The following is an 18,557-nucleotide window of genomic DNA, read 5'->3' as shown; positions in this document are numbered from 1 at the left end:
TGAAATTTAGTTTAGTAATAATCTTTTACTGATATAAAATGTCGTTTCTGTAGGCATCGATATTGGTGTACTGGATTAAAATGAATATTGGATAAATCGGTTGAAAGCTCATGGGTATGTGTCTGATGCCACAAGGCTTGGAGGATAACTGATTTCAGGCCTGCTGGCTACAGTCGTACATCAGTTTATGAGATCAGTGCATAAGCTCACATGACGCTGCGCTGGCACACTGTGTCTGTCATACACACACACACACACAGATGAAATTCCTGTGCTATTTTCAGATGTTCCGTGTGCAGGATTGGATAGAAAAGGGGTACAAAAAAATCTTATTTTTGATCACATAAAATAAATGCTAAATGTGTGAGGTTTTGAAATTAAATGACGCAATTATGCATCTAAATGTATGTGACTTTAAAGGGATAGTTCGCCCAAAAATGAAAATTCTGTCATTAATTACTCACCGTCATGTTGTTCCAAACCCGTAAAACTTTTGTTCATCTTCGGAACACAAATCTGACCCTGGACCACAAAACCAGTCATAAGTAGCACGGGTATGTTTGTAGCAATAGCCAGAAATACACTGTATGGGTCAAAATTATTGATTTTTCTTTGATGTCAAAAATCATTAGGATATTAAGTAAAGATCATGTTCCATGAAGATATTTTGTGAATTTCCTACCCTAAACATAGCGAAACACAATTTTTGATTAGTAAAATGCATTGCTAAGAACTTTAAAGGCGATTTTTTGCACCCTCAGATTCCAGATTTTCAAATAGTTGTATCTTGGCCAAATAATGTCCTATCCCAACAAACCATGCATCAATGGAAAGCTTATTTATTCAGCTTGGTGTATAAATCTCAATTTAAAAAAATAAATAAATAAATAAAAAAGACCCTAATGACTGGTTTTGTGGTCCAGGGTCACAAATTAAGATATTTTTGATGAAATTTGAGAGCTTTCTGACGCTGCATAGACAGCAACACAACAGACATGTTCAAGACCCAGAAAGGTAGTAAGGACATTGTTAAATGCTTTGTGCGTTGTTTACAAGCAGAGAAATTAACACGTTTATCGTTGTGTCTCTCGTGAACGTGCACTGAAGACTGACACGGAAGAGAAGAAATTGTTGAATAAAGTCGTTCTTTTTGGAAGTAACAAGTAACACCCTAATTTACTTTCCCATTGCAAAACAAACAGAAAAGGTAACCAACTTCTTGCTTTCCATAAAACGTGCAAAGTAGTTAGCTGTTTTTGGGATGTAATGCAATAATATGTAATTTAAAAATAATTCCGCTCCTAATTCTGTTCACTTAGCTCAGTTTTAATCAATTTGTGTCCTCCTCTTAGGTCAGTATAGCGAGAATCAAGATGCAAACCATTCAGACGATAGAGATGCAGTTACCTGTCCTGCGAGAGAGTTTCCACTCCTCTCCCTTCAGAGAAAGAGTGAAAGAACGGAGGAAGAGCAGCCTGACAAATCTCATCAGAAGACAACAGCAACAGTTATTACTCCAGCAACAACAATCAGAATTACATCAGAAGCAACAGCTGTTCTCACCCTCACAGGGCCACACTGCACATGCTCAATTGGTCCGCTCTTCCAGCAGCCCGTTATGTGACCTGGCAGAGCAAATAGATGAGCAAGAGAAAGTGAAAGAGATTGGGAGGCAGGGGGAGCTGTCTCTCAGACAGTCCTCGGCTACGGCGTCACAGCCTGCATCATCAAAGCAGCTGCTGCCGACGGTGAAGAGAGAGAGAGAGGGATTAGAGAGGGAGGGGGAGAAAGTGCAAGGGAGTGCGGAGAGGGAGAGAGGAGAGAAGAGAGAGCAGCACAGAGAACGAGAAAGTCAGTCCTATCACACGCGTTCCCAGCATGGCCTGATTGCTAAAGGTGTTCGCCTTCTGAGGAACATGGGAAACCAGGAGGCCAAGCAGAAGAAGCCCACTGTCACGACAGGAGTGGAAGGTGCTGGGAACGGGGCGAGCACCGAGGACCGAGACCATGAACATCTCAAGAAGATTAAGAAAAGTAAATTGTCGGGCGACTCGGGCAAGAAGAAATCCAAATCGGAGGGCTCCAAAGGTTCTGTATTTTCCAACATCCGTATCAGAAAGGGCCTCTCCCGGAAAGGGTTGTCCAAAGAGGATGTACTGGACGATGGGATTAGGATTAAGAACATGGATGCTAACGGCAGCAGCAATGGTGGAATATCGGGTGATGAGCTGGAGGGTCTCACGCCTGACAGTAAGCAACTCACGGCCGAAAGCAGGCAGTCAACTCTGGACACGACAGAAGATGATGCTGAGAGAGAGACTGAGGGATCAGGGTCAGATACAGACCTCTACAGCTACCACTCAGCCGCCGAGGCTCAAGATCTGCTGTCGGATATTCAGAGTACTATCAGACAACAGCAGCAGATGGAGGGAGTTGCTGAGGGGCAAAACTGTAGTGGACAAGTAGGGTCTGAAGGCCAGACTGAGGTCACTCAGGGTCTTACTTGTAGTAGCCTTGCTTGTATGGGCGAACCAGAGAAGGTAGAAGGTGTATCTGCATCTGACAGCAAAGAACAAGATCTTAAATACAGTGGGGATACAGTAGAAGGGGTGATTACAACACTAAAGGCAGAATCAGGTGGCGAAGTGACTGGTGTTGCAAATAAAGCTGAACTTTTAAGCAATTTGGCCATTGACTATTACATTCAGGATAGTATCAGTGACACAAGTAGTGACCAGGATACCATAGCTGTTACCAAATCAACCAGTAACTACAGTTTTCAGGATACTACAACAACATCCACCTCCTATGAGAGTGCCGAGGAGATCCTGGAGAGTTCATCTCTATCGTCTACTCTTGAAGAGTTTCATTATGGTAGCAACAGTCTGACTCAAAGCTTAGAAGTTGGTCTCAATTCAAGAAATCAGACCAGCTCAACGTCCAAAATCAGCCGGGTCATTTTCGTCCCACAGAAGAGCATTAGTAGTGTAGAGCTGAACGTAGAGGGTGATGGTCATGTAGAGGAGGTAGATCGAGAGTATTCCCACCAACAGAGAAGGAAAAGCAGTGCGGCGTCCATCACACAGTGGTCATCTGAGAACTTTTTAGGCTTGGGGTCACGACCACGTAGAACTTCCAGTGCTAACCTCGGGGTTAAACCTTATCCTACAGTACACACTTCTTATGTTAAAACAACCACCAGACAGCTCACATCACCTATAATATCTCCACTGACCACTCCGTCCCTAAGCCCAATGTGTCCTCGCAGGGTCGGCTTAGAGTTGGGCTCAGGTCAAGGGTCATACAGAGCAGGAAGCTGGAGAGCACGGAGACAACGTTCCTGTAGCATCGCAGGTCCGGTGGGTTGTCATGAAGAATGGTGTGAAGCCATACATGATCAATCAGAGCTTATTGATCATGGCTTCCAAACCCTCAGATCCAGGCAAACACCCTCCGCCTTTCCAGATGTGTTTTCAGGTAAGTCATTGTGTGTTTTGATTGATTTAATATCAATGTTCATACTTATAATCTAAGAGACACCAACAAAAAGATGCTGAAACATATCTTGCAACACATACTCACTGTCACAAAAGTTCATATTTTTAAATGACTAATTGCATAAACTTTTAAGATGTGTAATTCCATGTCATAAGAGTTTGTTGCCAAGACATGGTATAAATCCCTTGTATTATTTTTTCCATTCTTTAATCTGGTTCACTACCCTCAAGGTTCAGTGAGCAGTCAAAAAACATAAAATCTGGCTTTCAAAAATGCACACTACACACATACCCACAATCCCACAGAAACACACACAGACACACGTAAGCTACTGGCTAAGAAAGCTCTGGCTTCTGCCTCATTGAGTCAGAGTGCCACAGGAAGTCACTCAAATACACACTCATACAAAAGGACACACTGTTTTTTAAGTGGTGATGCATAGTGATTGCTCTTGACAATGAAGGTTACAGCAGGACAAATCAGATACTAATGAATAGGAAAAGATAAAAAAGGAGATATGGACACTATTGGGGGCCATTGGGGTCCTGCCTTGATACAAAGCAAGCATCCATATCTAAATGTGTTTATAAAGCTTCGAAAACACTGAAGCATCAAATGTTTATTTAACCAAAGGTTAAACGTCTTAGAAACTCAAAGGCACATTTGTGCTCTGAATATCAAGCTGAAATAATAGTACATGTAGTTATATAGTTGTTTTTATGCTTTCTGATTAACACTAAAGGTGTTGTGTATTAAAAAAAAATCCTGTTTAAACTGACTCCTAGACATTAATTTGCATCAAGTTATTTGCATGCTGTTTTTATACAGTGCATAAATTTACTTCATGCTTCAAATAAAACTCTTGAAGGGTTGTAAGTAAAAACTTGATCAACTTCAACAATTAGTTACTCCTGCAAGCATTAGCAGGCTGCCAACTTTAGGTCAAATGAATCTAAGACAGCTGAGAGGTGCGCGAGCATAAAACTATTTATTAGTAATTTTACATCCAAATTCAGACAGCACATGACAAAGTATGTAATAAGAAAATTAGAGTCATGTTTTGTAGAAAGTTTTTTTTTTTCTTATCGATGTTGCACAGAAATCAGCCTATTTACCAGGCTATGATGGAAGACTCAGGATGAGCTATCGAGTTTGTGTCCATCTGATAAATGAGAGAGAGGACGTTCAAGAGTATGCATGCTTGGGGTGGAGAAATAATTATTTCAGAAACGTGCGCACACACACACATCAGTTGACCAAATGAAAAGGCTCTACTTGATTCAGATGTGAAATGAATTATGAAGACAAAAGCTCCACAATTTCTACTTTATTCATTTTCTGGTTCGAGAAAAAAAAAAAAAGGTTTATAAAAACATTTAGTGAGAAGTACATATACTACAGCACAGAAAACCTCAACAGTCAAATACAAATAGTGAAAATGGTGGGAAAAAAAAAATTCACTTTCTATATTGCTTTGAATTTGAATCTTTTCAATTTCACTCTCTTACAGGTCGCTCTCTGTTCGAGAAGTGTCTTGTACAGTGGGGTTGTTCTGAAGATGACAGTGCTGTACAAGATGTTGAGAGATTCTGTTCCCATATTTTGGCTTTGGGGATTCTACAGCCTTTCAGTGACTGCATCAGGGAACCACCCACAGGAAGTGATGTTACAGATAAGCCCATTTTTAATGTATGACCATAAAATTCTTGTCTCTTGCTTTATAAGGACACTCTTTCATATTTGATCATGCGCAACTTCACAAAATTCTCTCTCTCTCTCTCTCTCTCTCTCTCTATATATATATATATATACAGGTGCTGGTCATATAATTAGAATATCATCAAAAAGTTGATTTATTTCACTAATTCCATTCAAAAAGTGAAACTTGTATATTATATTCATTCATTACACACAGACTGATATATTTCAAATGTTTATTTCTTTTCATTTTGATGATTAGAGCTTACAGCTCATGAAAGTCAAAAATCAGTATCTCAAAATATTAGAATATTACTTAAGACCAATACAAAGAAAGGATTTTTAGAAATCTTGGCCAACTGAAAAGTATGAAAATGAAAAGTATGAGCATGTACAGCACTCAATACTTAGTTGGGGCTCCTTTTGCCTGAATTACTGCAGCAATGCGGCGTGGCATGGAGTCGATCAGTCTGTGGCACTGCTCAGGTGTTATGAGAGCCCAGGTTGCTCTGATAGTGGCCTTCAGCTCTTGGGTCTGGTGTCTCTCATCTTCCTCTTGACAATACCCCATAGATTCTCTATAGGGTTCAGGTCAGGCAAGTTTGCTGGCCAATCAAGCACAGTAACACTATGGTCATTGAACCAGCTTTTGGTACCTTTGGCAGTGTGGGCAGGTGCCAAGTCCTGCTGGAAAATGAAATCAGCAACTCCATAAAGCTTGTCAACAGAAGGAAGCATGAAGTGCTCTAAAATTTCCTGGTAGATGGCTGTGTTGACTGTGGACTTCAGAAAACACAGTGGACCAACACCAGCAGATGACATGGCAGCCCAAATCATCACTGACTGTGGAAACTTCACACTGGACTTCAAGCAACATGGATTCTGTGCCTCTCCACTCTTCCTTCAGACTCTGGGACCATGATTTCCAAATGAAATGTAAAATTTACTTTCATCTGAAAAGAGGACTTTGGACCACTGAGCAACAGTCCAGTTCTTTTCTCCACAGCCCAGTTAAGATGCTTCTGGCGTTGTCTCTGGTTCAGAAGTGGCTTGGTAGCCCTTTTCCTGAAGACGTCTGAGCGTGGTGACTCTTGATGCACTGACTCCAGCTTCAGTTCTCTTCTTGTGAAGCTCTCACAAGTGTTTGAATCGGCTTTGCTTGACTGTATTCTCAAGCTTGCGGTCATCCCTGTTGCTTGTGCACCTTTTCCTACCCAAATTCTTCCTTCCAGTCAACTTTGCATTTAATATGCTTTGATACAGCACTCTGTAAACAGCCACACCTTTCAGTAATGACCTTCTGTGACTTACCCTCTTTGTGGAGGGTGTCAATGTTCGTCTTCTGGATCATTGCCAAGTCAGCAGTCTTCCTCATTATTGTGGTTTCAAAGAACAAGAGATACCCAGAATTTATACTGTAGGGATGGTCATTTATTCAAACTCAAATGTAAATATTCTAATATTTTGAGATACTGATTTTTGACTTTCATGAGCTGTAAGCTCTAATCAACAAAATTAAAAGAAATAAACATTTGAAATATATCAGTCTGTGTGTAATGAATGAATATAATATACAAGTTTCACTTTTTGAATGGAATTAGTGAAATAAATCAACTTTTTGATGATATTCTAATTATATGACCAGCACCTGTATATATATATTTTTTTAATTAAAGCATTTGAGAAATTTGTTTTTTGACACTAAATTATCTTATATTGGGATAGTTCACCCCAAAATGGTCATTCTGTCATCATTTACTCATCCTCATGTTGTTCGGAACCTGTACGAATTTCTCTCTGCTGTTGAACACAAAAGAAGGTATTTTGAAGAATGCTGGTAACCAAACAGTTGCTGGTAGCCATTGATTTCCATGGATTTTTGTTTCTTCATACTATGGAAGTCAGTGGCTACCAGCAATTGTTTGGTTACCCTTAAGATTCCAGATAACTTGCTAAAGTTTGTATGAGATGACATCTGTCATTTCTGTTATGAAACATAAACCACATTGAAATGCAGTTTTTAGACCAATGTCTTTAGGTTTTATAATAAAATAAGTCTGTATGATTGAACATTTCAATCACATTATTTAAATGAATATAATTCTCTATCAGACATATACACACTGGTTATAATGCTAAAAATTTGAATCCATGCATCATCCAGCACAGGTTTTGTTTTAAGCTCAGCACTAAATTGCATGAGGAAGAAACAGAAAAGCTGTTGATGAGTGTTACTAAAAACGTGCCAGATTTCACACATTTTATATCACTTCGTTGAACAACCCACAGAGTTGATTCTGCCTGAGCAGATGTGAGATGAGCTCAGCAGCAGGGTAACTTTGTGCCATTGTTTGAGACAGAAGAAGAGATACACATTATATAATTACTATCTCACGCAATGAGAAAAATTGTGAGATTTTGAGATTATTCTGCTTCGACACACAAGGCATGTTGTAATGCAGTATGTCAGAGTGATATGCTAAAACATGCAACAATGTTTTCATGTTTTTGTGCTCAGTTCGATGTGACCTGAATAGAAGGACTCTTTCTCTTTTTCTCTTTTGCTTCACCAGCCAAAGCAGATTTGTGTCTGCACAGATAAACATTTAACACTGCTTCTGCGACTTGCCCTTCCCCCTTTCTACGTCATCACACACATGCACACTTAACCTGCTTTAGCATTGTGAACACACATATTCATGTTGTGCGAGCATACAGTGTATTTATAGACCAAGTACAGCACACTTTCACAAACACGTGTAAATATGTGTATCCGGTGCTTGTGCACGCTTGGACACATCTGCATGCATAAGCCATCTGACTGGGTTACGTAAGATGGGTCACATGCCCTCTGGGCTGCTCCATTTTTGTATTCATCTCTGTATGTAGCAAAGATCAGATTCATTATCTGTTTCTATCCGGCTATCTATCTGTATATTTTATTCCAATATATTTTCTATATTTTGCTGTCACCTATCTACAATGTATGACATTGGAATCATATAATTCTCATTAAAGGGATAGTTCACCCAAAATGGAAATGTCGTTCCAAACCTGTAAGACCTTCGTTCATCTTTGGAACACAAATTAAGATATTTTTGATGAAATCTGAGAGCTTTCTGACCCTTCATAGACAGCAATGCAACTGACATGTTCAAGACCCAGAAAGGTAGTAAGGAGATCATTAAAATAGTCCACGAGTCAACCATGCCAGTTGCAGTTGCAACTGTGTCAGTTGCACAGATTTTAATATGTGTTCCAAAGATGAACGAAGGTCTTATGGGTTTGGAACGACACGAGGGTGAGTAATTAATGACAGAATTTTCATTTTTATGTGAACTATCTCTTTAAGCATCATTCACAATGAAGATTTGAATTTGAATTCTGTCCCAAAGTATTATTCCAAAGATGTTTAATTCACAAAAACACTCTTCTGGTAATTAGATTAATCACCACTCTTTATTTTATTATTCTTATCCTAGAGCAATTTTATTTCTCTGAATCTGTTCAGACAAGTGTTTCTCTTGACCTTCGTCATCATGTTTTAAAAAGGACAAAACAGCACAATAAAGGCATCATTAAAATATTCTACATTACTTGTGCACTTTATTCCAAGTCTTCTGATGTCATATGATAGCTTTGTTTGAGGAACAGACTACGGTTTAAATTTAATTTAAATCTTGCTATTACTATTCAGTTTCATTGTATGACAAAGAGCAGCTTGGACATTCAAACAGGTTTCTAAAGACATCAGTTGTGAGTGAATGATGATAGAATCTTCTTTTCTGGGTGAACTATCCCTTTAACAAACACTGCTGCTAAGTGACTGAAATAACTTCACAATAACCCTGTTGTGCTGGTAGATGGCAGAGCATGACTTAATACTGTGATTTCACTGGCGGTGATTTCAAGAGGACAGCATAATGGCAGCATTATTGCCACCATTCACTCTGCCAAATATCTGACTGTTGTCTAGAGACAGATTTCATCATTTTGTTCAAATATTTGTAACAAACACACAGGTATGATGTAATAAATGCAGGTTTCTTAGCCAGTAACCATGTTTGTGTGTCAGAGCGAAAGTTCGTGTTGGTGTTTTGAATAGGGGCAGACTGATGATTGACACGTAGAGCCATTAACAGAGTATACTGTATAACACACTGTATGAACACATATAGGCTATACAGATGCACTCAGATATACACACTTTTGCATGTAAAAAGCAATCATTTACAATAATGTATCAACCAGGAAAATGTGTTCTGTGTAACAATCATACCTGTTATATCCAACTTGTAAGGTTTACCTTTAAATGTTGTTCAGTCATGCAGTGCAACTCTGCAGTAGGTTCACTGCATGCTTACGCAAACCCCCACTGATGTGAATGGACAGCCTCGCGAACAGCCTTTCAATTTGTATGTGTGAACATGCTGGCAGTGTCAGCAGGACGAATGTCATGTATGCTTTCTGCTCTGGTCAGTGGTGCTGTTGTTCTTTCTGTCTGCCAGCAGAGGTCGTCCTTCACACAGCGCTGCCACAGAATTCGACATTTTTCTTGCTGTCTTATCAGAAAAGCAGCCCCAGGAACAGAAGGCTAATTTTAGATTCTTGTATGCAGTTTAAAACATTTCTTGCCATAATCAGCTGTTTTAATGCCAGCTCTCTGTTTCTTGCACATGTACAGAAGGAGCAGCTGTATACCTGGGCTCCAATGGGACAGAATGAGATCAGAACACCTGGGCGGTTCCAAACTATGTGGCCTCCGAGTCCGTGCCCCACTGTTGCACAGGGGCAAGTATGTGAACAAGTATGGTTTTATATGCCCAAAGAAGGAACTGAATGATTGCCATATATATGTAATTCAAAAAACCATGGAATCTTACAATTAGAAAAATATGGTGCTATGTCCAAATTTAATATCATCCTACTTACTAAACATCTTGGAATTATCTTGAAGTATTATCATGAAGTATACTGTACCATGGTGACACCCTAGTACCTTTTATATGGGTAACAAACACTTCCCATGCTAGTACCATGATTTAGGCATTTTGATGATATTATATTACTGTCATGCTAAATATCAAAGTACCTTGGTATTGAAATCTGATCCTATACCATGACTGTGCCATGGTACCACCCCAGTACTTTTTATAAGGGTAACTTCCAAATTTATAATACCAAGTTTTTGGAAATTTTGATGGTACTATGTTTTTTGAACATGGTGGCATGGTAATAATACCATGTTTTTTTTATTATTATTATTTTTTTACATGTAATATGGTAAAATCATGTTATAATTTGAAGTACAATGTGAAAACCATCGTGTATGAATATAGTAATTATTCAGTACCATGTTAAATACCTTGGTATTACCATCTGATTTCATTGCTGTACCCAAGTACATCTTTGTTAGAGATGTGTGTAATTAAACATGCATTTGCTTTTCTGTATCGTCCATGAATGTGCATGTTTGTGAGTGTAAACTTAGCTAGTTTTAAATCATTCTCCATCAGGTTCAATGCCCTTACATTGCTAAGAAAGTATTTTAGCACCTCACAAGCCATACGTTGCTATGAGACCCTCTGTAAACAGCATCCTAACAGCATTTAACCTGATCTAAACATCTGTCCAGCAGGCGCAGTGCCTGCCATTGCGTTTTAAGATCCACCGTGTTTGAATTCTGAAATGATAAATGGCCGCTTGCATTCCAATGTTCAAAGCACACACGCAACACCTTATGTTAAAGCTTATTCCTCATGTTTCTGGTAGGAATATTCTTTAATGTGATTCGGAATGCAGACTCCTTCACATTTGGAATTGGCTTTACTGCCCTCTTGTTCTTGTGTTGCCATTTTTGCAGTACATGTCTTTTTTACAATGATACTTGTAATACTTAACATATATTATGGCCTGGTACACGTGACCATATCAAATCACATGAAGGAACTTCTCTGGCTACTAATGACTCTAGAATTCCTGAGGCCTGGAAGTTTGGAGCCAAAATTTTCCAAGCCTCCCTGGCTGTGGAAGAGGGTTTTGTGAATGAAAGCTTCCCCCCAAACCCATGTCAGTCTGACAGGGCCCAACATGTAACCAGACTCCATGTGTGTGATATGTTCTCCGTTCCCCCCAACCCTTCACACAGACCCACACAAGCTCTTTGAAGCCGTTTGAAGCTGTGTAATAGAAAGGCACAAACCCTTCCCTCTTCATTCCCAGAGACTCTGCGGCTCGCCTTTTAGGAGTCCTCAGAGACAACTTCTGGAGTCTAGACTTGTTGGACTTCCTTGACCCTCGCTGCCAGATTGTATGTGCGTGACAAAGTTCGTCTCCGTATGTTTTGTGTGTGTCTGTGTGTGTTTATCACCGTGTTTGTGTGTTTGCCAAGTGCATCCCTTGTGTGTTGTGTGCTGATTTTTACACGCTGGTTGTGGTGGTTCATTCATTTCTCTGGGTTCGCTCTCTTCCCTTCATCCAGGAAGCACCGCTACGTTTTCCTGATCAGCCAAAGTGCTTTTATTGACTTGTGGGACGCCACATGCGTGCCTGGTCTGTGTTATTAAGAAACACAGCCCCTTACTCACAAACACACACTCACTCATACCATTCCTCAGAAAACTGGGTCTCGAAGGGGAAACTAACATCCGCTAAAACAAGGCACTAACTCATGCTAGTACGATCGCATGTGACAGGAGGTGTCTGTGTTTTTCATTCCATGCTGCTGTTTCTTTTTAAAGATGTGAAGTATCTCTTTTCTGTGTCCTGCTCTCCACAGGATGGATCCACAGGGCAATCTGGAATCATTCCGGAAGGAACTTCCGTTTCCATTCAGGAGCTAGAGCGAACAATTGAAGAATTACTTGTGAAAATATCAGATATGGAAAAAGACAATTATGTTTTGGATGCCACAAAGCTTGGAACGAGGGATCGAGAAGTGGGTGGTTTCAATCAAACCATTAAACAGACTAAAGTAAATGAACAAAGAGTTCTGCACCACGTGAAAGCCATTCAGACCTCGCCTGTCGAGGAAGCCTTTAAATTTCCAGTGCCTTTATCAGACCAATCGCATACTCCCAAATTAAGTGACACCGCCACTTCACCAGTGGGATTGCCCAATACCTGTAGCTGCCAAAGAACACAGGAAATCCCTCCCCCTGCACCACCAGCACCACTTCCTATTGTTTCAGGTTTACCGACACCTTCAAAACAAGATGCATCAATACCTCCACCTCCTCCACCTCCACTCCCAGGTATGACTCCGCTCCATCTGTCTTTCCCAGGTACGCCTCCACCCCCTCCACCTCCACTTCCAGGTATGGCTACGCTCCATCCGGCACTCTCAGGTACAGCTTGTTCCCCTCCACAACCTCTACTCCCATGTATGGCTCTGCCCCCTCCACCGCCCCCGCTCCCAGGTATTGTTCCACCGCTTGCACCTGTGGGCATGGCTCCTCCTCCTCCTCCTCCTCCACTACCAGGCATGGCTCCACCCCCTCCACCTCCACTCCCAGGTATGGCCCCACTCCCTCCTCCTCCACCTCATGGCTGTGGACTTCCACCTCCTCCTCCTCCACCTCCTGGGTGTGGACTCCCACCACCCCCTCCTCCACCTGGTTTTGGACCACCACCACCATTCGGTCCCCCTCCACCCTTCATGGGGTTGGTGCCGTCTAGCATGACTCAGGAGTCTGTCCCCCTGAAGGCTGTCATCGAGCCTCCACGGCCCATGAAACCACTCTACTGGACACGGATTCAGCTACATGCCAAAAAGTAATCACATGCTTCGTTGATTGAATGCTGCATGTTTTTGCAATGCGTATACTGAATGCTTGTTTCACCTTATTTAAATTCAGCCAGGGCTTGATTATGATCACACATGCGATAAGGCAAACTGATATTTTTATTTCCCTCGCTCATAGGGATGCCAAAAGTGCCCTGGTGTGGGAAAAGGTTCAAGAGCCATCAGTAGACTTTGACGAATTTGTGGAGCTGTTTGCCAAAAGCGCAGTCAAGGAAAAGAAGAAACCTATCTCAGATACCATAACAAAATCAAAGGCCAAACAGGTAAGAGGACTCTACTATACTCCCATTGATTAAAAACACTGGGTCCAGGACATTTTTGGATGTCCCAACAAGTATTAGACCTTAGTAGCTCCCAGGACAACATTCCTGGTTGTCTTTCCTTGAAGATAGCTCTGCCCAGGCACCCACCTCACCACACACAAAACCATTAACACTGATTTCACACGCACAGCTTGTGAATCAGAGCCTTACAGACATTCAGTAAATGTTATAAGCTTTACTTAATGTTCCCTCAACCAAAGTGTGACTATGAGACACTTTGATAAGGCTGTTTACCATCAGAAACAACCCAGGCATCTACCACATCTGAAGCTAATCTCGCTCTCTCTCTTCCTCTCTGGTAGTGGTGTGAAAATTAGTCACTGGTGAGAGTTTTGTGGTTCCTTCGTCTGGAGTCATGCAAATTTCTGATAACAACCCACAGCTACACAACAAGCACATAACAAACTGCATCACACAAACTAATTGAATTGTCCTGTAGCTGTGTTCTTCAACTATGAATTATGTACAGATATTCTGTGCCGTAATCAAGAAGATCATTTAATTTTCTTAATAATTAAATACTTTTATTCAGCAAGGATGCATTAAATTGATCAAAAAGACATGAATAATGTTCAAATAAATGCTTTTAACTTTTTATTTATCAAAGAATTTTAAAAGGAAAGTATCACGGATTCCACAGAAATATTAAGCAGCACAACTGTTTTCAACATTATTAATAATAAGAAATGTTTCTTGAGCAACAAATCGGCATATTAGAATGATTTCTGACGGAACATTTGACATTGAAGGCTGAAGTGATGGCTACCGAAAATTCACAGGAATAAATTACATTTTCAAATATTTAAAAATAGAAAACAGTTATTTTAAATTGTAATAATATTTCATAATATTGCTGTTTTTACTGTATTTTTGATCAAATAAATGCAGTCTTGTTGAACATAAAAGACTTTAAAAATTCTTACAGACTCCATATATTGAACAGTCTTATATGTACAGTATAAATATATGTATGTGTACCATGATAACACCGTGTTTTTTGGGATAATTACCCTGGTGACACCATGTTTTTTCAGACGTGCCATGGCAATACCAACCTCTGTTAATATGAACACGTTTTGAGAATACACAGTGGTATTGTCTACAAATAGGATAAATAACAAACTGGATGTTTTAACATGTAAATAATGAAATTCTGATACTTTTGAAAGTTTTCTGTTTGCTCTCTCTCTCTCTTTCTCTCTGTGGTCTGTAAGATCTTAGGAATGGGGGTCTGTATTGAGTTAAAACCCACAACCCTCAAACCACCAGCCAACCCAGCGACTCCAGTCAGCCTAGTGTGGTCATGCCACACTTTATATGTGTGTGCGTAAGAGAAAGAGTGTGTGTGTGTGTGTGTGTGTGTGTGTGTGTGTATGCATTAGATAATATCTTCAGCATTATTCACAGAACAGTTGCTTTAGGCTTACAGTTTGCACAGATCAGTCAATATTAAAGTGCTAATATAATCAAATGCCCTTATAATTCCTGTGCATTAGATGTATAAATTAAAAACAACTGCCTGAAGCTCCATTTGAGGCCACATAATCATGTTAATTTTATGAATCATATTAATTTTCTGCTCTGGCAGTAGTTATTTGGTCCTTTTGCTGGTAGTTACTGTACAACTGCCGAACCGCCATCCTCCCTCACACAGCAACATCCATGCTTCCCACCAAAACGATGCTAAAGTATGGAATCAATTCTCATTGGTCGGTAAGCGTCTGGTTTGAGATCCAGCTCATCACAAGCATTAGTGTGTTTCCCACATCATTAACGTAGCACAGCACTCTGCAGTCGCGCTGTGTTTAGTGGTCATGAGCCCTGTGGAGATAATGAGAGCCAGCGGCTTTCTGATGATCACACTGGGCCGCCATCACGCTTTCAAGTGTGGCCTGTACTAGAAGGTTTTCACGACTCCAAATTCTTTCCAACAATCAGAATTAGCATGTTGTTAACAGCGGTCGTGAAAGAAGATATGTTTGAGATGGCACTCAATGTATATATGTTAATGGACAGAAGACGCGAACCTACATGAAAACTAGTAGAGGGCAAAACACAAGGTTTCAAAAAACATATTTGCACTAAAAAAATTGTTTTTTTAGTACAAAAATCGCAACCTCTAAACATTCATAAATCATGATACTTTTATCTTGAGTAGTAAAATGATAATCTTGTTTTCTAAAAAAAAAAAAAAAAGTCAGTTTAACAAGATTATCTTTCTTAACCCACTGACAAATGTTCTTATTTAAAAGCATAAACTTGTTTTTTTTTTTTTTCAGAAAGCAAGATTTTTTTTTAAAATATATTTTTAATATAAAAAAGGCAAAAATAAAGAAGAAAATCATTTTTTTGCAGTATGAAAAGACTGATTATGTGAGGTATCCATGTATACGCACACAACTTATTTAGAAATGCCTGATTTGAAGGGGCTGTCTGAAAGTGTCAAAATCTAACTCGGTTTAATATGACTAGGCAGGTCTGTCATTTGCATAATTACTGTGGTGTTCCTTGGCAGAGCCAGAAACTGAAGAAAGTAAAGTTATTTTGATATATGTGGATGCTATGCATGAAAGAATGAGAGACGAAGACTTCTCCATGATACCATATGAGGAAACAGTCATAAAAACTCATACTTTGGCTTTGTTTTTGGCTTCCTTATTAGGCCAAAGTAACTCTGCGTGCTATTAAATTTATGAGGGCAGCCAGATGAAATACTGTGTTTATGTATTTTTGTCACCAGCAATAATATTCAGGGTAAACTGCGTTTAAATAACTGTGGAATCTTTTTTATAGTATAAAGTGGCTGATGTTTTATAACAGTAACAAAATATACCTTCTCTCTCTCTCTGACTCTCTCAGGTTGTCAAGCTGCTGAGTAACAAACGTTCTCAGGCGGTGGGGATTCTGATGTCCAGTCTTCATTTAGATATGAAAGATATTCAGAATGGTGAGGTTATTTATTCAATTATTATTATAGAATCTTGATAGTGTGTCTTTGTGGCTGTACTTATGAGACCCACTACTCTGAGAGATTCTGCTCAGCCTCCTTTCAGCATGTGACCTCTCTAAGGGGGGAAATATGATGTCACAGCCAATTAAGAGTCATTGTTCGGTGCTGTTTATACAGTTACTGATTGTGTTTGAAAGCTGGAAGGAGAGGGGTTGGTTGCGTTTCAGGGTTCAAGAATAGGTTGATACTGTAGATCTTAATGGACGTGATGATTAGAGCCGCGTCATCTTTCTCGTTGTGTTCTATTCTTTTACTATAGTTACTGTTTTACTTTGCTTTTGCATATACCCTCAATGTCCTGTTTGTCTGCTGAAGATATTTCCTCGTCTGTCTCTGGGGTCTTTTTCTCTCTAATTTGTCTCTCTCTATCCCTCTTATTGCTGTCATCATTCTACCTGCTCATTCATCTACTTGTATTGAGTATAAAGGAAATAATGCCATTTTTTCTCATCACAGGTTTGGGAATGTTAGATCTGTCTCTCAGCACCCAGATCTATCCAGAACTCGTGATTGTGGATTTTTTTGAGTTGGCGAAGGAGTCTTTGTAATAGAATACATAGGGAAAAGCCCAGACACTTCCGACACAAAAGTAGAACAATTTTCAGAAGGGTTGATTAGTTCACATATATCTTCAAAATGTCTACACACATCTTTTGTCCCTTTCTCTTCCAGATATCTCAGATGACCTGTGTGTTCCTTGAATTAAATTAAATAAACTTGTCTGTAAAAAGCAAAGAAAGAAAATTATGAAAAATAAGAATTATTATATTAAAATTTTTTAGTAAATCTTTCAGTAAAACAAATGACACGGTATGAGTCAATCATTCATGGATGAAACTAGTCTTTATGAGTGAGTCTTTTATTCAGAAGATTCATTGTGATTCACTGATTTATTCAGGAAAGCCAAAACTGTGTGTTGTTTGATTCGATTTCAGAGCAAACATGGAACCAAAAAATTGTTACTTCCTTGTGCTAGGATGGAAAAATTGAGTATTCTTCAACAATATTTTTTAGCAGTGTGTATTTTTTAATTATTCATTAACAAGAGCCATAAACTGGAAAAAGAAAAGTTATTTAGATATAGTGTGTGTGTGGATTTTATACATAAAAAAGAGAGAAGGAAACCTCTCCATATATTATATTATTGTCACGAAATGTGGTTGTAGAGATAGCCGCACGAAAGAGGATTTGACGTAAGGAGTTTTTAATAAGCATCAACACACGTATTCCACTAAAATAACATTAATCCAGGACCAAGAACAGAAAGAAACTAAAGGCTTATAAGGACAGGGAAACAAAGGAGCAAATGAGATGATTAATTCAACACGGGTGATCAGACTGAACGATAATTAACAAAACGAGAACAGGAAATACCAAATAAGGCCAGACAGGAACTAAACAGAAACCAACACGTAACAGATATTGCCCCCCTCCCGGAGGTGCGTCCCGCGCCATAACAGTACCATTGGGGAGGGGGGGCGGGCGCTCTGGGGGCTCTCCTTGTCTCCAGTCCTGCACCAGCCTCCAGGGCGGATCAGGGAACCAGGCGGAGCAGACAGTTCGGGAAGCCATGGCGGATCAGGGAGTTCGGGGAGCCATGGCAGAGCTGGCAGCTCAGGAGGCCAATGGCGGATCAGGGGACTCAGGAGGCCACGGCAGATCCTCTGTGGCCTTAGCCGGCTCGGCCACGGGCATATGGCCCCCCCAAAAAATTTTCTTGGGGAGAATAAGGAATTCAGGGGGAGCGCTCTGGAGGAGCCGGCACTGGAGGGCGCTCTCGAGGAGCGGAGCCGATTAACTCGGGACTCAGGAGACAGTGGGCTGGACAGGACCAGTGGAGGCGAAAGAGACTCAGGAGACGATGGAGGGCTGGACGGGACCAGCAGAGACTCAGGAGACGAAAGAGGGCTTTCTGGAGCAGCCTCCGGGGTGAGGACAGGAGCAGACAACTCCGGGGCTAGCGCCGTATCCATGAGCTCGGAGATACACGCCAGAGCGGATTCTGAAGGCGGGCTTGACAGAGCAGCGGCCGGCGGGCTTGCCACAGGAACTGCCGGCGGGCGGTTCTGGATCGGGGCTGGACACTCTCCAGACACCAGAGGATCCCTTCCCTCCAGCTGAGTCCGGTGGTGTCTGGGAGGTCCTTGGGGCGATGGTAGTTGGCCCCAATCCAGAACAGAGAGTTGAGCGTTGCATCATCTAGCCCCATCCACATGGCGAGCCC

At 40.5% G+C, this 18,557-nt stretch overlaps 1 protein-coding gene across 4 annotated transcripts in view; it reads left to right on the top strand.

The window, feature by feature from the left end:
* Nucleotides 1–1,373: 1,373 nt before the first annotated feature.
* fmn2a (formin 2a) overlaps nucleotides 1,374–18,557 on the top strand; it is a 48,709-nt gene continuing 31,525 nt past the window's right edge. For 2 of the 4 annotated variants that reach the window (XM_058748941.1, XM_058748939.1), the window contains exons 1-6: nucleotides 1,374–3,477; nucleotides 5,009–5,187; nucleotides 9,881–10,003; nucleotides 11,975–12,969; nucleotides 13,119–13,263; nucleotides 16,183–16,270. In XM_058748941.1, the coding sequence (XP_058604924.1) occupies nucleotides 1,374–3,477; nucleotides 5,009–5,187; nucleotides 9,881–10,003; nucleotides 11,975–12,969; nucleotides 13,119–13,263; nucleotides 16,183–16,270 (3,634 nt within the window). The remainder of the gene's footprint in view (nucleotides 3,478–5,008; nucleotides 5,188–9,880; nucleotides 10,004–11,974; nucleotides 12,970–13,118; nucleotides 13,264–16,182; nucleotides 16,271–18,557) is intronic. The other 2 variants (XM_058748942.1, XM_058748940.1) reach the window with 2 other exon arrangements.

The sequence above is a fragment of the Onychostoma macrolepis genome, chromosome 17, assembly GCF_012432095.1.
Source record: "Onychostoma macrolepis isolate SWU-2019 chromosome 17, ASM1243209v1, whole genome shotgun sequence".
In the NCBI taxonomy this organism is placed as follows: domain Eukaryota; kingdom Metazoa; phylum Chordata; class Actinopteri; order Cypriniformes; family Cyprinidae; genus Onychostoma; species Onychostoma macrolepis.
The sequence above is the reverse complement of the archived record's forward strand: the minus strand, read 5'-3'. Positions and strand labels throughout refer to the sequence as shown.